The 25,569-nt window shown below is 45.0% G+C and overlaps 1 protein-coding gene across 3 annotated transcripts in view; it reads right to left on the bottom strand.

The window, feature by feature from the left end:
• STAC (SH3 and cysteine rich domain) overlaps positions 1–25,569 on the bottom strand; it is a 128,057-nt gene that overhangs the window by 34,394 nt on the left and 68,094 nt on the right. For all 3 annotated transcript variants that reach the window (XM_043442739.1, XM_043442740.1, XM_043442741.1), the window contains exons 3-6: positions 12,383–12,483; positions 10,818–10,899; positions 9,572–9,687; positions 5,960–6,038 (exon numbers count right to left, since the gene is read on the bottom strand). In XM_043442739.1, coding sequence (XP_043298674.1) covers positions 5,960–6,038; positions 9,572–9,687; positions 10,818–10,899; positions 12,383–12,483 — 378 coding nt within the window. The remainder of the gene's footprint in view (positions 1–5,959; positions 6,039–9,571; positions 9,688–10,817; positions 10,900–12,382; positions 12,484–25,569) is intronic.

Below are 25,569 nucleotides of genomic sequence, written 5' to 3' on the forward strand. Positions count from 1 at the left end.
TTTTGCTAGTCCCCCTAAAGCTTTCTTCTCTTCCTTTTCTACATTCTTTCTCTTTTACTTCGCAGTCCTGTGAGACCCATGTCTCCAACGAGCTGCTGAGGTGGGTTTTCAGCTTTAACCTAGTCATGTACAAGTTACATTATCAGCTTGCTGACACTGACTCACCTCGCATCCCTGGAATAAACTCAACGTGGTAATTATGCGCTGCCTTTCTAAAATACGTTACTGGGTTCAGGGTACTGAGGTGGTTTTGTTTCAGATTTCTGCACCCATTTTCAAGAGGGGGATGAGCCAGCAATTTTCTTTCTCATGCTGTCTTCCTTTGGCTTTGAAGTCAGCATTATACCAGCTCCCTAAACTAAGTTAGAGAATGCTGCCGGCTGGCACTTTCTGTTGTCCTGAAAGAGCTTAGCTAATCTGGAAATTTTATCTTCCTTAAATGTTTGGTCAAGTTTACTTATAAAGTTGCCTGGGTCTGGCATTTTTGTTGTGAAAAAAACTTAAAATATTGATTCTGTTTCTATCATAATTGGAAGCCAAGTCAAGTTCTCTAATTTCTATTTCCTCTTGAGTCATACTTTGGTCATTGATAACTTTCTTGGCAGCTGTCCATTTGAAGTTTTAAATCTATTGGTGTGAAGTTGGTCATAAGATGCTTTCCTGTCAACCTTTGTTGACATTTCTCCTTTTAAAATTATTACTTTTGTTTCATCGTTCTTACTCTTAAAATTATCAATTGTAAATTCTACTTTTTTAAAGAACTGTGTTTAGAATTTACTGATCTACCTGTGTCACGTAATAATTCCTTGTCTTTATTATTGCCTTCCTTATCTATTCTTTTTCTTTTACTGACTTCTTTTTAAATTTTTTTTTTACTGACTTCTTGAATGTGATGTTCAGATTATTACTTTTCAGCTTTTATTTTTTAATGAAATAATTTTAGAGCTAAATACTCTAGGCACGATTTTAGCTGCATCCCACAAGTTGTGATAGGTATGTGTTCTTTTATTTATTTACGGTTGTGTTGGGTCTTCTTTGCCGCATGAAGGCTTTCTCTAGTTGCAGCAAGTGTGGGCTAATCTCTAGTTGTGGTTCACAGGTTTCTCGTAGCAATGGCTTGTCTTTTTGCGGAGCATTGCCTCTAAGGTATGCAGATGCCAGTATTTTGTGGTGCGTGGGTTCAGTAGTTGGAGCTCAAGGGATCTACAGCTTGGGCTCAGTAGTTTTGGCTCACAGCCTTAGTTGCTCCGCAGCACATGGGATCTTCCCAGACCAGGTATCAAACCTGTGTCTTCTGCATTGGCAGGCAGATTCTTAACCACTGGACCACTAGGGAAGTCTGATAGTGTTTTCATTATTATTTAGTTTTAAATATATTTCAATTTTCATTATGACTTCTTTGACATATTAGCTTTTAAAAAGTATGTCTTTAATTTCCTAAAGAGTGGGTTTTCCTAGTTATATTTTGGGTATTCGTTTCTATCTTCTTTGCACTGTAGTTAGAAAGATGTGTTCTATATCTTATTAATTCTGTGAAATTTATGAAGCGTGCATTATAGTCCAGTAGGTAAGCAATAGTTCCATGTGTTCTTAAAAACAATGTGAATTCCTCATTTGTTAGATGAAGCGTCCTTTTTAATTTTAACTTTTTATTATTTTTAATTGAAGTACAGTTGGTTTACAATGTTGTGCTAGTCTCAGGTGTAAAAGTGATCTAGGATACATATATATGTATGTGTGCCATGCCAATTTGCTTTAGCCATGTCCGACATCTTGCAACCCTATGGACGGTAGCCTGCCAGGCTCCTCTGTCCATGGGATTCTCTAGGCAAGAATATTGGAGTGGGTTGCCACGTACTCCTCCAGGGGACCTTCCCGACCCAAACCCATGTCTCTTATGTCTCCTACATTGACTGGCGGGTTCTTTACTACTAGCGCTGCCTGGGAAACCACTTTGTAAATATATTAATATATTCATTCTTTTGGAGTGTCCTTTGAAAGTTAATTAGGTTAGGATCGTCAAGTATGTTCACAGATCCTCCATGTCTATACTGAATCTCTTTGTCTATCTCATTTGCCAGTGACCAAGAGGTGTGTTAAAATCTCTGATTATGAAGTGCAATGCCAATTTCCTAACAGTTCCGTCAATTTCTCCTTGACTTTTTGTCATCCTGAGGCTATGCATTAGATAGATGCTTCACCCTTTGCTTATGACCTTGCTTCCAGGGGAGATTCGGCAGTTAAGGCAAAAGCGAAGACCAATAATTCTGCCCCTGTCAATTTCTGAGGCACCAAGGAATAATGTTGAAGACAACAACCAGAAATACTCAGACCTGCCCAAGCGATTCATAATATAAGAGAGAAAGCAGAGACTGCGTTTTTATCAGTAAAGACATGAGTATCAATTGTACTTCTTCTGAGGTGGCCTTGGAAATATTCCTCACGAATTTGACACAACACCTGGCTGGCAGAAATAATACCTGTGTGCCCTGCGCACTTTTTAGAACACACGTGAAACACGTGATACAGACCTGGAAGCTCTCCTTGCCGAAACTGTGAGAAGATGAGAGGGAACTTGGACTGTATGTAAGCAACTATGTTGTTTCTCAAACTGCACAGACAGAGCATTAAATCCAAATCAAAGGAACACGTTTTGAAGCAAACTGCTGCATGACTACTCACCCTCACTTCTAAGAGGGCATGTGAAGAAAGCTACTGCTGATCAAAGGAATATTTAATAGATCTCTAAAGCGTTTTAGAGATTTATTGTTTGCTAAGTTCTTGCAACAGATTTCTTTGAATAAGACTGTGAAAATGCCCCTTCATGTGAAAAAGAGACAGCAGATAATCAACTTGTGTTCTTGACTGTATTGCTCAGTGTCTCAGTTCCCTTAATCTATCCGGTATTTGCTGTGTGTGTCTGTCTATGTATCCTTGTGTGTGTATGTTGGAGGAGAGGGTGTTGGACCAAATGGTCTCTAATCCTGTTTCTCAAGTGTTAACAAAAATGTGAACCACAGATTCATCTGCAAATTCTGATTTTGCAGGGCTGGGGCAGCCTGAGAGTCTGCATTTCTCATGGGCTCTCCTGTTCTGCCCAGGTTGCTGGTCCATGGGCCACACGTGAAGTAGTGAGGCTCCAGACTGTATCTTTGACACTCTGTGACCTTATGACGACTTCAATAATAGCAATAGTGCTTCATAGTGATGATCCTTAAATACAGTTGTTCATAATTTAAAACTCTAAGAAGATCCCCTAAAAAAAATAGTTTATGGTTGTGCTGTCTTTGCTGCTGCATGCAGGCTTTCTCTAGTTGTAGCAAGCGGGGGCTACTCTTCATTGCTGTGCACGGGCTCCTCATTGCCGTGGCTTCTCTTGTTGCAGCACGTGGGCCCGAGAGAAGCACGGGCCACAGCAGCTGCGGCACAGGGGCTCTAGAATATGAGCTCAGTGGTTGTGGTGTATGGGCTTAGCTGCTCCATGGCATGTGCGATCTTCCTGGACCAGGGATTGAACCCATGTCCCCTGCATTGACTGGACTACCAGGGAAGTCCCTAGAAGACCACTTTCTGAGTAAAGAAATCCCCAGGGCAAATAGAGACCTCATCTACTGAGGAATGGCTGACAGCATCCATCAAGCTGGATCAAGCTGGTGGAGGCAGAGGGGGAAGCGGTGGGCACATGCTGGGTGTGATTCTGAAGACCAGCAGATAAAATCTGCCAACAGACTGGACAAGAGGTGTGAGAAGGAGGGTGTCAAGGATGATGCCAAAAGCCTTGGCCTGATAATCTAGCAGAATGACATTCCTACAAGTGAGTAGGAGCAACAAAGAAGAGCCAATTTCAGTGGGTGGGTGGGCGGGGAGGCAAGTGAGGGACTCAAGAGTCCACTTGGGTGCATTAGCTTAAAGAGGCCTGTCCTCCATTCACATGGCCATGTCCAGCAGGCTACAGGCATCAGAGGCAGCCAGGAGGCCTAATGCTAGGAATGAAGCTTCAGAGTCATCAGTGAATGGGTAGTATTTACATTCATTATCTCATTTAAAGATCACGAGGCTCTATGGATTTGGTCATAAACAAATCATAAAAAAACACTTCATAAGCATCGTCATTTTAGAGGTGAAGCAACCAAAGCAGAGAGAAGCGAGGTCTCTCGAAGGCCACATCATCACTAAGGGAAGCCCAGCCTTCACTTTCAGAGCAGGCAGGGGCCCAGGACCAAATACGTCCAGTGCAGTTATGATGAGAGGCCACCCGTGGTTTGGCGAAAAGTGTCTGGGGCAGGTGTCAGTTGCTCAGTCGTGTCTGACTCTGCGACCCCGTGGACTGCAGCCTGCTAGACTCCTCTGTCCTGGGATTCTCCAGGCAAGAGTACTGGAGTGGGCTGCCATTTCCTTCTCCAGGGGATCTTCCCGACCCAGGGACTGAAGCCGGGTCTCTTGCATTGTAGGCAGATTCTCTACCGATTGAGCCAGCAGAGGAGCCCACTGTCAGGGGCAGGAGACGGGCAGAATCAGACTCAGGGGAAGAACAGCTGACCAGACCTGAAGCACCAAGACGCAACTCTGGCTTATATTCCAGTCTCTGGTGAGTTTGGTCCTAAGATACTGATGAACTCCGGGGCTGCTGGCCCAAATTCAGTTGCTGGATCTGCAGTGCTGGACAGACCCGGGCTGGGTGCATGCAGGGTTATGGCTCTGCCTCGAGGGCCCCGGCAGCCGGCGCTCTCTGATCTGTCTCCCTCATGGCACTGCTAAGTGCTCCCTGGATATCTGCATGGATCCCAAAGTATAGTTTTCCCCATGTGATGCCAAAGGCTTCTTACTCTAGCGGTATGCTTTAGCAGCTGTGTACAGGCTTGGCAAGAGGGGGGCCCTGATGGATGCTGACAGTTATTTAGGAGGGAGGGTCAGCACAGAGGCACAATCCTAACTGGAGAAGAGACATGAGTGAATTCCTAGAGCTAAAAAAATGAAGTGGTACCTCATTGTATGACAGCTGCTGACAACGCAGCTACAGGGTATTTGATGTAGAAGTTCTGTTTCCAGTCTGGAAAAGGCAGGGACAACCAGGCAAGTGGAAAATCTGTCCAAGGCAGCACTCTCTGGTGCTTCCCACATGGGGATTAGAGCCATGAACGGTAACTTCTGCCAGGAGAAGGCATTCAGCCCAAGGTAACAACACAGGTCACGGCCTGCAACATTGCTGGGTTATGAGTGACCTGAGCACGGTTCTGTGACATATGTAGTTTAGCTAGTGGTAGAAAACACTTCATAATTTATTATTTTTTTTAATAAATGAGAGGAAGTTAAGCAGTTGTTGACATCAAGGAGGCTCATCAAGATTCAAGTATTAGGAGCTGGTTATGTCTCTTTAAGCTAAGAGGAGATTCTTTCTCAATGTTAGCAAGTGGTAGCATGTAGTTAGTATTTAACAAGTATTCCAGGAATTATTTTAAAAAGGGCTTATGCTATCAGAAAACTAAATGATATTAATAAGGAATATCTGTCTTGATTGTGCAGATCAGATTTTGAATCTTAGTTATCTCTGCTGGGGAGGAGCCCAGGGGAGGCCCACACTCCTCAGCACCACCCCTCACTGAGCAGGCACATCACTGTGAGTCCTTCCGATGTTTTCTCTCTGGGATGCCCTGCTCATCCAGTGTAGGTGAGTGGGGAAAGTGATATGTTAACAAAAAGGTCTGGAAGGACCTCCATGTCCTTAAAGCCTGAGAACTCAGGAGCCAGAGCTCAGGGAATGTTATAACTGAATTCCTGAAATTCACCAAAATTTATCCGTTCCCCTCCATATTATCAAACACTGTCCAGCCTGAATTCCAGATGTAGCTGAGAAAGAGAGGGGCCTGGAAGTCATGTGAGCCTGCCTGCTGACCTGGATGATGGATGAGATCCCCGTTTGCACTGGGCGGTGGTGCCTGATTCCCACGCCCTGACTTACCACTGTTGCTCCGCTTTCGCAGGTCATACCCGTCTCCTGGCCCATCAGCCTCTTCAGGAACCTCCACAAGATCTGAAGTCTTGAAAAGAGGGAACAGCAGAGAATAAGCAATGTCATTTAAATGACTGAGTGAGCAGAGACTGTGATACCAGTAGAAGAAGTAAGGTGGAATTTGCAAGATACTGTCTTAAGCATCTCTTCATTGCTCTCTTGTCTGTTTGGCTAACTTCAGAGAGGCTGTGTCCTCCCTCTCGAGCACCGTCCCTCCCTCCTGGTGTCGGGGGCAGGCTCAGGGGCTGGCACAAGAAAGGTGCTCAGTGAGAGGTGAACGAGTGCCTATATGCACCAGCTACAGTTAGGCTGCTTCCCAGGAAGAGAGGACAGAGAGAAATCAGAATTCCTGCCCACATCCTGTTACTTAAAATGTTCAGTAGAACTATAGCTTTTTCTAGGTGAGTGCTGAACATTAATTCTGGGGAACAAGATGCACTTTTGAGGGTTGCATTACTTAGGTATGAGTTAAAGCCTGTTTCCATTGCTGCAAAAAGTAATTGTTTCAGTAACATCAATACTTATTCTGCCCTTTCTTATGTATAGGAAGAGTTATATTCATTATAGGGCTTCCGTGGGGGCTCAGATGGTAAAGAATCTGCCTGCAATCTGGGAGACCTGGGTTTGATCTGTGGGTCGGGAAGAGCCCCTGGAGGAGGAAATGGTTACTCACTCCAGTATTCTCACCTGGAGAATCCCCTGGACAGAGGAGTCTGGCAGGCTAGAATCCATGGGGTCACAAAGAGTTGGACACGACTGGGCAACTAACACTTTCACTTTTTTTTTCATAGTCATTATTTAGGTTACAGAAATAACAGCAACAATAATAAAGCAGCACTCTAAATAGCTAATTATAACCAATCATCTACCGCCTGCTGTTTTTAAGTACTTTATATGAATTGTCTCATTTATGCTTCACAATAATTCTACGATAGATCTATTTTTCAGATAGGAATCTGAAGCCCAGAGGGAACTCAACTCGAAGTCTCAGAGTTCCTAAGTGGTACAGCTGGGGTTAGACCTCTGGCATTGTCTCCAGAGTCCATGCTCTTTTTTAAAATACAGTTGATCTACAGTATTATGTTAGTTTCAGGTATACAACATAAAACTTCAGTATTTTTTGCAGATTATACTCCATTAAAGGTTATTTCAAGATAATAGTTATATTTCCCTGTGCTATACAGTATATCCTAACTGCTCATCTACTTGATAATTGTTTGTATCTGTCGATCCCATAGGCCTAATTTGTCCCTCTCCCCTTTGGGAACTATAAATTTGCTTTTATATCTGTGAGTCTGTTTCTGTTTTGCATATACATTCATTTGTATTATTTTTTAGATTGCACATATAAGTGATTATCATACAGTACTGGTCGTTCTCTGACTTATTTCACTAAGCATAACATCCTCTAGATTCATCTCCTAAGCACTGGGAGATGCTGATTTTTGCTTATTTTCTTATTATTTTTTGGTCATAATACATGGCATGTGGGGTCTTAGTTCCCCAACCAAGGATCAAACCTGCGCCCTCTGTAGTAGAAGCACAGAGTCCTAACCACTGGACCATCAGGAAAGCCCCTCACCTCTCTAAAAGAGGAATTCAGGGGGCCTTAGAGGAGAGTCACATACTTTTAAAACAATTTACATCTCACTAGAGAGGAACAAGTCGGCCTTCCTAGCTCTTCTCATCAGCTCTAAAGTCCTACAGTGCTGCCTGTCTGAGACTGATTTCTTGTTACAGTTTAGCTTTAAGATTTGTTTCAGCCATTCTTCCTTTCACGACACATCAGAAAGAAGAAAAAAATAAATGTCACAGGGTCTCTAAGTCACTTGGACCCTTCTCTGCAGCTCACTGTTTCTGAACAAAAGTTGCTATGATGATGTTAATTTAATCTCATAAAACTGCAAGGTCATTCCTAAACGAGCTAACCAACTCCTAGAAAGTTTTTGTATTTGGTTTCTGCTGGCTTTCCCAAAGCCATCAAGCTTTTTATATTCTACAGCGTTTGAAAGCACATGAGAGGAAACCTAATAATTTAGAAACAGCCAGGCAGCCACTTCCCGACAATGTAAAGCAAATGCCTCTATAGCCCTGGAAGAAAAGAAACCTTTGCTACCTGGGAATATGTTCGCTTCAGGACATAACAACACTGCCAGAATGGCAAGAGGCTGAAGTTCATTACCACTGACCCTGCAGGAAGGAAGCAAAGTCATTTTAAAGTAGCGATCAATTGTTTCTGTTTGCTTCCACCAAGGCAAGTTGGGCTCCAGGGAAAGAGTGAAGTGACAGATATTTAAGCACAATTTGATTTGTCTTTGTCTCCCTGCAGCTCTCAGAACGATGCCTTCACAGAACAAAATTCCAGGAAATATTTACCAGTGGAACCAGTGCCAGGAAGTATAAGTGGACTATGATGAACCAACAAGTTACTGACATACAGAAAACTATGCTTTTTTGCCCCTAAAACCAGTCTGTAGGGTCAAGACACAGACACAAAAGCAGCCTGGACATCCCTCAAGTGTGCCTGTGATGTTCCTCTTGCTCCAAACACCAGTCACAAATGCAGAGGTGAAAACGTTCACTGCCTCCTGCCGAGTGGTCCCTGGGATGTCTCTGTGCTAAAACTAGCTAACCAACTAGTTAGTTGAGCTAGTTCCTGCAAGCTCAGAACCGCAGGAGTGGACGCTGCTGCTGAGGTGAGCAGGTCAGACCTATCTCTGAAGTGCCTTCTCTCTGCTACAGAGCTGGGTGGCATCTTGGGGCATTCACAGAAATTCTGGTTAGGACAGCCAGAGAGGATGATGATACCAGGTCACAGAGATGCACAGAACACTCATTTTTAGGTCAGGTCAAACGAAGGAGATTCCCTGGTGGCTCAGATGGTAGTAAAGACTCTGCCTGCAATTCAATCCCTGGGTAGGGAAGATCCCCTGGAGAATGGAATGCCAACCCACTCCAGTATTCTTGCCTGGAGAATCCCATGGACAGAGGAGCCTGGAGGGCTACAGTCTATGGGCTCATAAAGAGTCAGACACGACTGAGTGACTTCACTACTGCTATTACTAAGTGTGGGAGAGGTGCCGGGGGGATGGTGATGTGACCCGTGGACAGAAATACCCCGTGCCTCTGGGGAGGGCAGTGTTCATGTGAAAGAAATCAAAGGGTGGATCTTGCTTTAAAGAGAAAGGACTGAGAACATGTGAGAAAGGGCTGTATTCTTGAACCGGGATGCAGCTGGAAGGAGAACAGGACACAGCTGGGACATTCCAGCTTCTGCCCTTGTTTGGGTCGAACCTTTCTATGTGTTGGCAGATATGCTGTCTAATGGAGGGGGGGGGAGGTACACGGGGGTCAGGATTATGAGGCCAAGAGTGTGGTCTCTGAGGATCTCTGGGGGCCGGCCACTGAACGTTACCCTTCAGTGCCCCAAGGCACTTGGAGCCCCCTTTGGAGGCCTCGTGACTCCCGCGACTACCCCCCACCCCCGACGCCTCTGTGGTGCTCCAGGCCTGCCCTGCCTGGGACCACGGCGGGTTACCCGAGGGAGGAGGAGGCAATCACCGAGGTTCTGTGAGGCGAGTCGGAGCCGCTGCCCGAGCTGCTCTTCTTTGTCCTCTGGGCCAGCGAGGTGCCGAAGCGGAGGGTCTCATACACAGGGTCCACCTTATTGCCGCAGGCTGCGACAGAAGAGAAAGCTCATCTGAGACAGGGTTCCCTCAAGTCACGGTCGGGGACACAGCCGACCACCGACCACACCTCCGGGGTTAATGACACCAGAAGTAAGTTCTGCACAATGGACCCGCTAACCCCTGGGAGACCCCTGGGGAAGTGAGGCTTCTGTGGTCAAGTATCCTTGGGGATGTGCACCTCCCCCCCATGATTGTGCCAATTTTCCGGCACCCTCCACTGCACTCAGCGCTCTCTGCTCCCGAACGTTCCCTGACTGGCTGGTTCTCCTCTTTGTTATCCATCCCCAGGGCTCCAATGCCAAGGTTCCTCCCAGAGACCGGCTTTATTTCCTCTAGCGAAAGGCTCTGCTTGCCAAGGTACAAAACCTTGTGACACAAAGCCGGCAGGAGGAGGCAAGTGTTTGGAAAGAAAGTCACATTACTAGGCTTCCTGAATTTCTAATTAAAAGCTTTCTAGTTTGTAAATTTCTAGGTTAAAACTTGTTCCCCCTGCCTCCACCAAAAGGCAAACATAAATGTAGAGGTTTTCAGAAAGAAAGAAAACATAGAAGTAAACTGAAAGATACTGCTGAAGAATACATTCAAGCCAGAAATATCTGTAAGACATTATTTGTCCTCATTAAAGAATAACTGATATTCACTGAGTTCCTTTCAAGCATTGGTCTTACGATGTATCTCTGTTTATTTTCATATACAGAAAATTATGAAAAGCAGCCATTGCAGTTCTCAGAGTACAGGGTCCAGCAGGTTGAGTTACTTGCTCAGATACACATCTGGCCAGTGGGGGAACTGGGCTCTGACCCAGGTCTATGGGAAGCCATGCTTCACACTGCTTCACTCTGCCATGGTGCTGAGAGCTGGCACAGCATGTCAGCAGCCTTTGGGACCTGGGTGTCTCTCAAGTTTCATCAGGGCAAGGAGAAAAACTTCAGGGGAATTTGGTCCACCTTCAGTTTCCCCTCCAGCAAAACAAATGACCATAACCCAGTTAGCCACCGAATGAATGCACTCCGCCCTGCCCCCTGCCACCCCTGTGGCCCTGGGACCCGGGAGGAGAGCAGGCCTCAGCTTGGATGTTGCTGCTCAACCCAACGCAACCCAGCAAGGTCTCAACTCACCAATGGGCATAACTTCTTTAATGCAGCCAAACTGTTCATGAATGAGCAAGGGGGAGCTGTAGTAACGCCGAAACCCCTTTGGCTGGGGAGAGAGGATGGGAAAGAAAAGGGTTCAGTGTCACTGCTGAGATGGAGGCAATCACTTGAGAACTCTGAAAATGAAAGCAGTTGGTTTCTCTAGGGACGCCTCCCTGTCGCCCTTTAAGATGCTGACATGGCCTCTAATTTCTCCCTGGGGTGGGGGCGGGGAGGTACAGCTGTCAATAAGCAAGCCCCACTCCCCCCACCCCCGCCCTCCCATCCTGCCTCTCCTCTGCACGCGGCCTGGCCTGCTGCCGCCTCCTTTCTGCTGGGCTCCTTATCCCCTAGGATACAAATGGACCCTCATGCATTCTCTCACCACGTGGTCTATCACACTCATTCAAAGCCCTGGGCGTGGGCAAGCGGACCTCACAGGGAGACCTGAAGTCCCTTGTATGTCTGATGAGCTCTGAGGTCCAGATCCCATTCTGTTTCCCGGACCTCTCACCCATGGTCTCTGCCCTGGCTTGTGGGAATCACCGTGGGAGGAGGAGGAGGAGGTGGGGGGGGGAGGGAGCAAGTGAGGCGGGGGTTTTGGAGAAGAGGGTATTGCCAGTCAAGAGTACAGAGAGGAACTCTAAGAATCGTGGCTTCACCCCAGACTCAAAAAGGAATGTCAGGGCCCTGCCCCTACAAGAATCCCAGAACCCTCTCCAACGTTCCTGGCAAGCGTTCCTCCGGTGAACACTGCTGGGGACGTGGGTGGCAGGAACTCTCACTAACCCGGGATGGAGGACCTTAGTGGCATTATCTCTGGTTGTTAAGACATGGAACCTACTGATCCTAGGTGCTTTCCCTGGAGCCATAGAGAACAACAGAATTCTTCCTTGAGCCAGATCTTAAGTTTTTCTGAATCAGCTATCATGACCTAAGTGTCTCTAGGGCAGACCTTCTTGGTCCCTTATAGTAACAGAATTCTTTGGCCATCCTCGTTTCAAATATTTTCAAAAGTGTTCTGGGTGGCTTTCTATCATTGTGTAGCACCAGTAGGGAAGCCCACTCCTGAGATGAGACAATCAGCCAGCATGGGCCAGGCTGAGGCTCCCTCTCTGGGTTTGGCCATCATGATCCATGATAGTAGTGTAGATTTTTACTACTCCACTTCTGTGGAGTGGTTAATCTCCATCCCATTCTTGATATCCTCTGAGCTGTCAGCCCATTGAACTGGGGCTGAGGAGGTTCCTGGGATGCCTAACTTTTACTTTCAAAACCTGGACAGTCCTGGGATGTGGGACTTGAGGGCTAACACTGACAAAGTCCTGACCCAAGACAAGCTGTCCACTTGACTAAAGACCCTGAGTTTTTTCTACACACAGAACTTGCACCTCTTCGGTTGAAAAAGCTCCTCCTCACTCAGTCCTACTAGGAAGCCAAGCTGGCCAGCCAGAGACTGGGGCGGGGTGGGGCGGTGCTTCCTGACTTCATCAGGCAGGCAAGTGCCCCGAGCAGGGGTTCCGGGGCACACTCTGGGCACGAGCCCTTACCAGCTTGCCCATGCACCGCTGGGGCGCCAGGCCGTCCATGCACTTGTGGTGGACGCTCATCTTACAGGCCTTGCAACGCAGTCCATGCTTAGCGTTTGTTCCTGTTGGATATACGGCGAGATTTGGTTAGGACACAACATACTTTCCCAGACACTTGTATGAATTCTTTCCTGTGACTTGTACAAAGCTTTCAAAATGGACAAACTATTATGGCACATTCTTTTACCTTCTTCCCTACTTTCTAGGCAAAGTATCAGTTCTGGTTTCCCTCCACTCCTTTCCTGTTCATTTCTCCAGGAAACCTCAATCTTCTCTGCTTTCATCACTCATTCAATTCAAACTCGCAAATCCCACTTTCTTGGCTCTTCACATGGGTCACATTTCTGCTCTTTTATGTACCTCACTAAGTAGCCCAAGTCCAGACATTCTGTCCATTTACCTGAATTCCTATCACAGAGTCTGAACTCTTGGGCAAACTCTCTGGAAAATACCCAATACAGGGGGAACAGCGTGGTCTGTGTGACATCAGGGCTGATGATGCTCTGAAGTGGGGGAGAGAGAGAGCTCGATCAGACACCAGCCCTGGCCTGGGGGAGGAGGAAGGGCAGTGGGTGGCAATTAAACCACCTCTGCAGCGAGTCACGTAAGTGTCCTGGGACAGGGTGCCGTAGCACGGTGAGAAGGAAGAATGCAGAAGAGGGGAGGACAGGAGAGAGGCACCCAGGGAACTGTGCTGCTGCCCCAGGCCCATGGCAGCAGTGCTGGAACGGCACGGGGAGGACAGACCAGGGCGCTGGATGTGGCAGCTTCAGGAAGGTGGGGGCGGAGCTGGGTACCTCATTTGTTGTTTTAGAAAGTGGCTAGAAGGAGACAAGGAGAGGATGTTAAAATGGGCTGTGTTGTGTCTCCACTGAGTCCAGGACAGAGGATACAGATGGCACAAGAGATGCTATCTGCTCTGATTTATTAAAGGGAAATAGGTGCTTGGCTTCCAGGCGGGCCTTAAAAATTTGGTGCCGAAATGCATTTCACAGCTAAGTGACCGAGCAATTCAATCCTATTAGGAAAGAGGAAGGGAAGTGGGAGACTGGAGGGAGCACTTCTTTGCAGAGCTGTTTGGGCATTAAGGGTTTTATCCCTAAAACGATCCTTCTCTACATAATGAGAAGAATGTGGTGCTTTCTCCTCAGTCTCCTCCTACTGAGGGGGTTTGGAGGAGATTTGGCCGTAGGGTTGTGGCCACACCCTTGGGAGAGTATACAGGTGAGAGATACAGGTGACCGGTGGTCCTGGCAGCCTGTCCGGGAGACATAGCCATAGAGGTGAGGCCTGCACCCTAAAAGCTTGTCAGCAAGGGGATGTGTGAATACCTCCTGTGGACCACGCGGAATGCTGCCTGAGAAGACCAGCTAGAAAGGCAAAGGGCCTCCCTCAACAGGAATTAGTATGTCCACGTACTGTGACCCAGGAGCCCACAGGTCTCCCTCTGCATATCGTAGTTGGCAGGCAGGTCTGGTGGCTCAGACGGTAAAGAATCTGCCTGCCATCAGGAGGCCTGGGTTTGATCCCTCAGGCAGGAAGACCCCCCGGAGGAGGGCATGGCAACCCATTCCAGTATTCTTGCCTGGAGAATCCCATGGACAGAGAAGCCTGGCAGGCTACAGTCCAAAGTGAGGAGAGTTCGAGATATGTAAGATCCACCTCCACCTGTACCTCCTCATCCAAACCACCACCATCCCTTGTCTGGATGGTGACTGAACTGTCTTTACCTGTTTTTATGTTCCTCCCTGGTGTGTAGAAAGGCCAGACAAACATACTCAAATCCCCTTCTCCTGCTTAACTGTCTCTCAGGAGGTTCTCCCTGCCTTTCTGATGTTATACAAAATGCTTACCGTCGTGGCAAGATTTTGTATGATATGGTGGGAACCTTCGCCAGGGTATAGCTACACGGCCTTCTTCAAGTTCCTTAAATGCACAAGCTCTTGAATCTCTGGGAGTCTTTACACATGCTGCCCTGTGTGTGTGGAACGCTGTGCCTGTCCCTCCTCACTTGTGTCACTGATCCTCATCCTTAGGGTGGCTTGGCATTTCTTCAATGAAGGCTTCTTAGAACACTCCCCTTTCCCTGTCTAAATTATATTTTTTCCTATTAGTCTTTTCATGGCACTCTGTTGTTATCTTTCACAGTATTTATCACAATTATCCCTTATTTGAGTTTTTTTTTTTTTTTTCCATCTGAACTATGAACTCAGTGAGGCTAAGGCTATTTGCCACTGTATACCAGCTCTGGGTTTGGTGCCCAATAAACATGCATTAAAGAAATTAACGAACAAACTCTGTATTTTATCGTCAGTCACACATGTGCTGAAATCAGTAGTGACTGATTCACATAATTAATTGAAATGGTTTTACTGATGGTGTGAAAAGCATTTGGAGACCACCTATTTCACAGATGAGAAGCTTGAGGGTTCAAGCAGTAGAGTGACTTGCCTCGGGTTCGAGGAAGTCCTGCTTAGTTTCAGTCTTTCTGGACTTGATCCAAACATTTCCTCCTTTTATTTGATTGTTTCACTGACAAGAGGATGCACTTGGGGATGTGGCAAGTCGCTTTAGTCATGTCTGACTATTTGTGACCCCATGGACTATAACCCACCAGGCTGCTCTGTCCATGGATTTCCCAGGCAAGAATACTGGAGTGGGTTGCCTGCTCTTCTCCAGGGGATCTTCCTGATCCAGGGATGGAACCCACATCTCTTATGTCTCCTGCATTGGCAGGCAGGTTCTTTACCACTAGAGCACTTGGGGATAATGAAATGATAAAATAAGGAACTATGAGAACCTGACATTCAGCTAACAAAATCAACAAGAAAACCCTTGACAGAAGAAAGTCCTAGAAACTCTTCAGGAGGTATTACCTGAAAATCCCATCCTGAAGGCACATTGAACAAAAAAGTGTTTGCTATTACAAACACAGAAAGTTGAAGTGACATATAAACGCACCATAAATTACTGGATATGTTTGTTTGTTCATAAATACTAGTTGGACAGTCTCTTTTTCACTTTGACAATAAGCACTTACTTGAAAGACTGCAATGCCTTCAAAAGACTGGACTTTGAAAGCAGTAACTTAATTTTTGTTTTCAAATTGGAGAATGCTATTTGTGCCCTATGTGAGAATGTAACTAAAAGCTTCAAAGAGGAAAGTTATTTCATTGTGTGCCGGACTCTGAAATAGAGCCATTATATATTAAGGTATATTTTCCTTCAGACTTGAACACTGTAATTTCAGTTTTCCTTGTTTGTTCTAACACACTCCACTGTATGAGTCAGATCACTAGCAATTATTCGGTTTTAGGTGTTCCAATTTCTACTGTGTATTAACAAGAGCGATTGAGGAGGAAAGCCTGTATTCTGTGACTTAGAGAATAGTTCAAAGGAATAATTTACCTCCCAGCAGTGGCATTAGTTTACTGTAGCAAGATAGGGAGAAGCTACGATCTAACTTGTTTTATTACCAGCAACCTCCATCACAAAGGCATCACTGAACATGACCCTTATGCCTCAGTAGGGTGGGAAAAGTATGGTTTTTAAATGTGAATCCCTCATTCAGGCTCTTTAAACTAACATTCTTGGAGCCCCAGCTGTCTTATCGTCAAATGGAAACAGTACTAACTACTATCAGGGTTGCTAATAGTAACAGCATCATAATACATACAAAGGGGATAACATGGGTTTACATACTTAGAAACATAAAAGTATAAGTGGATTTTGAGTAAGCATGGTGGACAAGTCACAGGAGTTTCCTACTTACTCATACCAAAACTCCATTAAAATTAGCAAGGAAAAAAAGATGATATAGACCCCCAATAATAGGATTATCAGAAGGAGTTGCAAGGGTATAAGAAAGTTCGACATACTTTTGGAAGACAGCAACTGGAGGTACTGTAAGAAGTTTAGCAGAAGAGATGAAGATTGGATTTCTCAATAGCAACTTGGAAACTAGACGATCACAGAGCTTTAAAAACTGTGGAATTTCAAATATCTGAGAGAAAATAATTTCTAACCTAGAATTTTATACCCAGTCAAATTACCAACAGTATGAAGGTAGCATAAACACATATTCAGATTTTCAAGGAATTAAAACTATATACTTTTCACATACTCTTCCTTAGAATACTAGTGAAGAATATGCCTTAACAAGATGAAGAAATAAATCAAGAAAGAGGAAAATATCAGACTCAGTGTGCAACACAAGAACCACATAGAGGAGAGATAAATGATGTGCATACATGACAACACTATAATAGCCCTAAACAGGAGCCATGGATGATATGAGGCTGGGGGAAAATGAAACTTAAATGTTTATGGAGCTTTTAAAGATTTGGGTATCTTAATAGATATGGGATTTGATAGGTATATGGGGGCATATAAAAAAACAATTACAGGTGTATGAAAAGTCAAGGAAATGATAAAGGCAATTTTCAATTTGGGTCAACATAAAACCTGTGTAAGAAAAGAAATGTAATAGTACCATGCTTGAATCAGATGTTAGCAACAGGGACTTCCCTAGGGAACCGGTGGTTAAGAATCCTGCCAATGCAGGGAACATGGGTTCGATCCCTGGTCCGGGAAGATTCCACATGCCCTGGGCAACTGAATCCACGAGCCACAACTACTGAGCCCGTGCACTCTGAAGCTTGTGCTCCGCAATCAGAGAAGTCACTACAGTGAGACATGTGAGTGCTGAAACTAGAGAGTAGCTTCTGCTCACCCCAAATAGAGAAAAGCCCTTGCAGCAACGAAGTCTCAGTACAGCCAAAAATAAATAAATAGTTTTTAAAAAACTTAAAAAAAGAAGTTAGTAGCAGTCATAAAAAAGCATAAAGTGACCAGTTAACAGCAAATTGTGATATAACTACTTGGGAAGGTGAGAGAGCAAGGGAGCAGCCAAGATTGTGATATCACCCTTATGAGGAGGTGAGCGCGAGAAAGACAGGAATAGGCAGGCGTGTTGGAGGGTGAGAGCTGAATCCTCATCCTCTACAGCAGGAAGCCAAGACGCATTTGACTTGTCAATAAGGATTAGTAGTACTGGAAGCACAGGATTTAAGATATTGATGTAAAGGCCAGAAGCAACTGTTAAAGAAGATGAAAGTGGTTGCCTTTCAGAAGCAAGATGATACAGTTTCCACTGTAGTATTTTCAGTACCATCTTTAAACTAGTCTCCTATACTACTGTAACAAAAAGCAAAAGTTGAAGATGCTGGAAACTGGGACAGGTCAGCCCCTTGGAATGAAGTGGTCCTTGGAACATGGAGACATAGGGAGGATATGGGGCCAGCACATCAGTTCTTCCCTGGGATGTGAACTTCTAGGAGAAATCTAAGAGAGCTCTATGAGTTACAGTTGAAAATTGTTAAGAATGTGAGCTATGATATTAAGATGGATTTTGGAATGGATCAATGCAAACAAGTACAACACTGATTAACTGTTGGGCACCGAGCTGTTTTACGAGCCTAGTATCATTTGCCACTATGGATAAGTGAGCTGTCCATAGAAAACCAAGTGCTGAAGCTCCAGTGAACGAAGATGTTTATACAGAGATGTTGGGAGAAAATACTGAAGGGGTTTTCTGAATGCAAATGACTGAAATAACTACAGTGGATGACTTTTCGCTTTTAAAAAGCCTCACAAGGCTTTTTAAAAGAAATGATATTGATTAAAGACATCTAAGAAACAATTGACCAGGCTCATTTTGATAAGATTTTTCCATCAAGGCACTGCTTAACCCTTGGTTGAATTTCATATATTAGTAGTATCAGAGTTACAGATAAAACTGTGGTTGCACTTGAGGTCACTTACCTAGAGAAATAATATGGAGAATGAGTAAGAAAAGAAAGGTATAAGAAAATAAATGTAATCATAGTCAGTACTTAATTTAGCAATGAACAATAGTTGTAATTGTTACCGATAATATTTGCTTCCAGACAGTACAACCATAGAATCACTTCTACAATTTGTTTGAAAAAATTAATATAAATTAGACATTAGGAAAGATGCTTTATGGGACTTCCCTAGTGGCCCAGTGGTTAAGAATTTATCTTGTAATGCAGGGGATGTGGGTCTGATCCCTGGTCAGGAAACTAAGACCCTTCATGCTGCGGAGCAACTCAGCCTGTTTGCTGCAGCTACTGAGCCCGAGTGCCATAATTAGAGAGTGTGCATGCAGCCAAAATAAATAAATATTAAAAACAGAAAGATACTTTACTGTGATTTGTGGAAAAAACTAAGAATATTGAAATATATATTATATATCTATGAGTATCTAGAAAAAGATATATACATATTTCTTGGATTATATATAAAAGATTCAAAGGTAAATATAGATGAGAGAGTTCAAGATGTTCCAGGTCCCTGTTCTTATCGGTTTAGCTGTTGGACTCCCCCCAGCCTCGGGTAGGACAGGCCAGGGGTAGGACAGGAGAATGCAGCATCCAATGTGCAGTCTCCGAGGACCAGAAGGCTGGATCACAGAACGGCCTCTGAGCCAGAGACATGAGAGCACAAGCTGTGGGCGAGTTTTCGGTGCCTGGGCAGACCACAGGCATTTAAGGCTAGGGACTAGCAAACAGTAGTAAAGATGGCAGAGTTAGTATTTTTAAAGTAACGGTGGTAACCAAACCTCCGCTGGGTAATAATAGCCGGTAATATAATGCAGCTAGCATTATTCACGGGCCGTTTGCCTTTGCATAAACACTAACACAAGAAACGAATCAGAATTCCTTAGGATCCCCTCTGTGAGGGGACCCCTGCCGACTCTCTCTGCTTCATTTTCTGCAGGCTCCACCCTGATGCCCTCCTCAGTTTTACCAGATCACTTGTGGCTCCTGGCCAGCGTGGCCAGATCGTGGCACTCGAGGGCTGCTCACTTGCCTCCTCTGCCTTTCTTGTTCAATTGCTAAACAGAGTCTCATTTTCTTGAAGCCCTTTTAAGGATTTTTCAAAGCCTCCTGCACACACATTCTCCCTGCTTCCACTGCCTCAGGACCCATGCTCTCCTCTGTCCCCTCATCGTTGCCAGGTACCTTTCACAAGGGGCCCTTGATATGGAGTATCTGCCTCTAGAATCCCTGTGGCCAGGAGAAACCTTGGCACAAAGAAGCTTATTGCCCACTAGGAATGATCAGTCTTTTCAGACCGGGGCCAGAGAAGCACCCAGGCTGAGAAAATGCTGAGGCTCCACCGACCATGTTATGGAAGGAGCAAGGGGCCTTCTGTGGCCCCTGGTCCCTGTGGGTTTGTGTAACTGTCGGGGTCTAGTTGCCTGCAGATCTTTACTGCCTGGGCTTCACCTGGTTGGCTTGCTTTTCATGCCAATATTCCCGTGTGACTGCATCCTGGTTTGCTGGGACCTAGACTCTCCAAGCTTCTGGACCCTACAATCCAGGCCAGATACTGTTTCACCCGATGCTTGCCTGACCTAGGAAGAGGGCTGAAAGTCGATTCTGGGAAATCAACCCTTCCATCTCTACCACTGGCTCTTCAAACCCTCCCCAAAGCAGTTGCTGACAACTACCTGGACCTGTCCTCGTGGTGTGGTATACTTGAAAGAGCTGGAGCTTTGGCATTAGGACAATATAGCTTAAACTGCCCCCAAACTTTGGGTATCACTCAATAGTTAGAAAGTTTTCTGATTGGGGGGGGGGGAAGCAGGAAATTTTTCCCATCATAGTTGAACTCTAGTCATGAGACCTTGATTAAAAATAACCCATGCTATCTCTCCCCTACCATGAGTTCAACTGAACAAGATGGTTTCCAAGTTTTCCGGGAAATTCACTAATGTTGACTTGAAATACCATTAAGCAAGCAGGAAGGATCATTAAAAATATGAAGCCCCCTGGGCCACCTTTCCTTGCAGACTATATTCCCCACTCCCTGACACATTACATCTTTTCCAACTCCTTCCTTGCTTAAAAAAATTAATGGCATTCGTTGTTTATAAATGCCTCTGTTGATCTTTCCTATTTCGGTTCCTGACTGCTAGTGGAAAAACTCTCCCCACTTCTCCCGGCCCTCACCCGCACTGCGCTTCAAAAATAGCAGCGGGAGTTGGGACGGTTCAGGGCTTTTTGTTTCGAGTCAGTAGCCTCTGCCCTCCGGGTCACCGGTTCATGGCCTAACACCACGGCCAGCAAACGTTCCTTCTGTTACATGTGTGTGGCTTGAAGTTTCGAGGCCTGTCTTCCTGAATGATCACTTTCTCATGACCATCTGGAACACCCCTGACCTCGGTATTAATGATCTCTGCTGCTGTCTTCTCCTTCTCTTCTCTGAGGTCTGCAGTTTTCACAGTCTCGTTGTCTTTCTTCAGAATTTTTCTTTCAGCTTAGGGCTCAAGAATTTGTATTTATCCTCAGTTTTCCCAAGAATGGATTGGCTAATCTCTGCTATACCCCCCCTCCATCCCCAAGGTGCCTGCTATTAAGCTCAACTGTTCATACAAACAGATATATCTAACCATAATGAATAATTTTTGAGTTTTATACTCCATAAAGAACATTCACTTGTATCAATTTATTTATCAGTAAATTCCATGATGTAGGTATTGTTATTTTTAATCTCATTTGTAAGACACTGGGATTAAAAGATCCTCAACACTGCTAACTGAGAAATGCAAATCAAAATGACAATGAGGGGATTTCCTTCATGCTCCAATGGTTAACACTCCACACTCTCAGTGCCGGGGGCCCAGATTCAATCCTTGGTCAGGGAACTGGATCCCCAAAGCTACAACTAAGAGTTCTCAGGCTGTAACTAAAAGATCCCAGTATGCCACAACTAAGACTAAATAAATATGAAAGAAACCACCATGAGGTATCATCTCACACTGGCCAGAGTGGCTATCATAACAAAGTCTACAAATAATAGATGCTGGAGATGACGTGCAGAAGAAGGAACCCTCCTACACTGGTCATGGAAATGTAAATTGGTAAAGTCATTATGGAGAACAGAATGGAGGTTCCTTTAAAAACTAAAAACAGAGCTACCATATGATTCAGCAATCCCACTCCTGGTCATATGTCCAGAGAAAAAGAATTCAAAAAGACACATACACCCCAGCATTCATTGCAGCACTATTTACAATAGCCAGGACATGAAAGCAACTTAAGTGTCCATTGGCAGATAAATGGATAAAGAAGATGTGGTACATATAGACAATGGAATATTACTCAGCCATAATAAAGAATGAAATAGTGCCATTTGCAGCAACATGTATAGACCTAGAGATGATCATACCAAGTGAAGAAAGCCAGACGGAGAAAGACAAATACCATACAATATGGCTTATATGTGAAATCAAAAGACTGTTACAAATGAACTTGTGTACAAAACAGAAATAGACTCAAAAACATAGAAAATAAATGTATAGTCAACCAAAGAGGAGCCACGGCCTGGATAAACTAGGAGTTTGGGATTAAAATATACATCCACCACTATATATAAAATAGATAAACAAGAAGAATCTACTGTATAACACAAGGAACTATACTCAATATCTTATAATAATCTATAATAGAATAGAATGTAAAAAGAGAATATATATTTCTGCATATGACTAAATCACTTTGCTCTACACCTGAAACTAACGTAAGACTGTACATCAACTGTATTTCAATAAAAATTTTTAAAAAGACACTGGGATTGAGGGAAGGTAAATTAATTGTCCAAGGTCACTTGATCTACCAAAGGCAGAATGGAATGCAAATACCCATCCTGACCTCTCTGCACCATTGTACCTCTCTGCTGGATCTGTCTTGAAGCTCTGTGTTTTGAATCTGCTTGCAATGACCCACTTTCAGGTGTTCACTAGGGCCAGTGATGATGAATGTCAGGGCACTGGACAAAGTTTCACTTCTATAAATCTGATGGTACAGAGCCCTTATTTCTTTGCCTCTGTCAGCTACTGGAGGATTTAGAATAAGCATCAAGCTAAGGACTTGAGTACAGTTCTTTGGGCAACCAGGTAGGGCAAGCATTCCTAAGAAAAGCAGGAATTCGAAGGCAGTCTGCTTTCAGAAGAGGGTTGGCAGTGGTGTAAAGGGAATGAGATGGTGGAAATGGATACGAGAACATAGTTTAGGGAGTGCTTGAAACAGCTCAGGTGAGGTGTGCTGAACCCTGGACTGGGGCCGGAGCAGCAGGACCAGAGGAAGGACCTGGCCGTGGAAAAGTCAGAGGCGAACTGACAGAGCATTCTGCTCATGGCTGGGTTCCTAGAGAGAGGGGTTAGGAGGAATCAAAGATGGCCTTGAGGTTCTGGGCGCTATGAGCCCCAGCAGAAGAGGCCAGCAGTAAAGCAGCAGGTTTTTTGGGGGCAGGAGATGCTGTGGGAAGATGTAGGCATTTCCACATCCACATGGCATCTGGGCAACAGAGTTCTGATAGCTGAAGTGAGAGACCAGCGCTTGGGAGGGAGGCTGGCCAGCAGCAACACACGCCTCCAGGCTGGCAGGACAGGAAAGCCGGGATCCCTGGATCTCACTGTTCGCTAACTGGGGGGCACCACTGTTTCGGGCACTGTCTCACTGAATCTCTATGCCACATCTGTCAGAGAGGTATTTCTATTTCTATTTCTAAAATGAGGAAATGGATGCTCAGAAAACGTTCTGTGAAATCTCCTTCCCAAAGAGGTCTGTCTGTCAGGGTGATCTCACCCAAAGGGACAGAGTCCTTCTGGGTCAAACTCAGGCTGGTTTCTGTCTCTGGTTACAGTCAGTCATTCTTGTCACTTATCTTTATGGCCTTATGGAGCTTGGATATTAGATTATAAGGGATCAGAATGAAGCAGATGTCAACTCTTGAAACCATGTTCCTGCCATGTTAATGGAAACTCACATTTCCCTGACTGGAGGCGAAGTGTGTGTGTGTGTGTGTGTGGTGTGCACACAAGCATACAGGTATATACGTGCACACTCCTGTGCTTGCCTGCTGTCACACTGTTGGGGCAAGGAGTACAGGGCAGCTATAAGCTTCTGGGTTTTCTTTCCAGGTAAGCTTAGCACATGATAGAATAATCTATGCTTTGTTTTTCCCGGTTCAGCAACCAGTGTCTGCATCACAGTGCGTAAGAAAAGCGTAAGAAAGTGTTAGTCACTCAGTTGTGTCCGACTCTTTTTGGCCCATGGACTGTGGCCCGCCAGGCTCCTCTGTCCATGGAATTCTCCAGCAAAGATTGCTGGAGTGGGTTGCCATTCCCTTCTCTAGGGAATTTTTCCACCCAGGGATTGAACCTGGGTCTCCTGCCTGGCAGGCAGATTCATTACCATCTGAACCACCAGCGAAGCCAGTGCGTAGGTGTCTCCCACAGACACACACACACATACACACCTGCTGGATGCTTTGAGCCCCAGACACACACAAAGGGCTGTCCTATTTTCTTTCACTGCTGGCCCAGTTCTGTCATTTATGTGGTATCCCTGTGGCTGTGCAAGCAAAGGGACCTTTCTAAAATAGGTCAGTGGAGCATTCCTGCCCTACACGCATCTTCCAACAGGTCTCTGTCCCACGTCTGTAACAGGAGATGGCCTGTCCCTGGAGATCCCTAGCTTCCAAACACAGAATTAATCATGGGTCCCTTCTACATATGTCTGTCATGACTTGGTCTTAACTTCAAGCAGGAAAGCATAAATCAGCAACATTACAGCCAGGAAAACGTTTTGCAGCTGCAAGTTTAGAAAATGCTTAACGTGAATCCAGAATGCACTGTCTACTTGCTGTCTCCTCAACTCCACCTTGACTAATTTCTCTCCTTTCCTTCTGCCCTAGGCAGCTTTTTAATTTCTTGGCAGGTGGGACAAGGAGAAAATAAATGAAGCACAGAAGGTCTCAGGAGAACATGGAAGTGTATATATTCAGAATCTATTGGTTATGGTATTACTAAGTAGCATCTAGCTGGTGACCTGGACCTGAAGGGAATAACTAAAAATATAATAAAAGACCACCTTGAATTAGCATCCTCCCCCATCTGGCCAGTTATTTATGCAGTAAAAACACTCTCCTATATTGTCATTTCTCTCCACTAAGGTATGATCTTGAAGGGCTCCTGAAGTGCAGATCTCTTCTTTGGAGCACAACAGAATTATTTCTGTGAAAATCACTTCAATGTCGTGATTCTAGAAATCACCAAAACACTTGCAAACATCATGATGATTTAAGAGGGACAGTCTCTTTCCTCTGGCTACCTTTTATTTTTCACATTTTCCTCCCAAATTCGACCATTTAAGACTTTGGTCAATTACTAGCAAAATGAACAGTTCACAGGAATGAAGTCTTGCATGTTCTTTCTTACACTGCGAGGATATAGCAGCAGTGCCTGGCAACTTGTGGAATCTTTATGCATATAAAGATCCATCACCACATGGTCCCTTTTTTAACCATCGTGAGATGTTTAAGGACAGCACGGGAGGCAGTGTCCATGTCATCCTAATGTCACAACATGTGTACCTTTAGAAAAACAATTTTAGACATAGAGTGGAAGTGTGGCCAACAGCACTGAGATGAACCAAACTCTAACGGTTTCTTTGGGTCCTGACTTCCCCAAACTGGTCCCCCCAACAGGATTCAGATGTTCTCCCATCAGTGATGTGGCTTTAGGACATCCCAGGCTGATGCCCCTGGATGGGAGTGAGAGGGTGGGATGGCCCCGGAAGGCAGGCATCATGAGGCCTCTTAAACCCACCCTGCCCACTGGACACTGCAGGATCTGCACGGAAAGAGGCCAGCAGGTCTTCAGCTGGAAGAGTAAATGGCTCCTCCTCACTTCTTCCAGTTTCTACATAATCCCAGTCCCTTCTTGGGTACCTCCCAGTCTCCTCACTTGAACTTATGAAGGTGTCAGACATTAGCACTGGGCTGGTACACAACTGGCCCTCAATGTTTGATGGATCTATAGCTATTGAGATTACCCACAGTTCTACCTTTTTAATGGTGAACATTTTTGTGTGCAATAAAATTAATCATAATCATAATTCTGATGATAATAGTTATCAACGGCTGATCATCCATTTATCTGTTCATTCATTCAACAAATTCACACTGAACACCTGTAACAGGCTGGGTGCCAGGCTGAGCACTGAGGCTGCCACAGCAAACATGGTGCATCATGAGAAGCACCCCGCCCTCCGGAG

This window comes from Cervus canadensis, chromosome 22 (genome assembly GCF_019320065.1).
Source record: "Cervus canadensis isolate Bull #8, Minnesota chromosome 22, ASM1932006v1, whole genome shotgun sequence".
Classification (NCBI taxonomy): domain Eukaryota; kingdom Metazoa; phylum Chordata; class Mammalia; order Artiodactyla; family Cervidae; genus Cervus; species Cervus canadensis.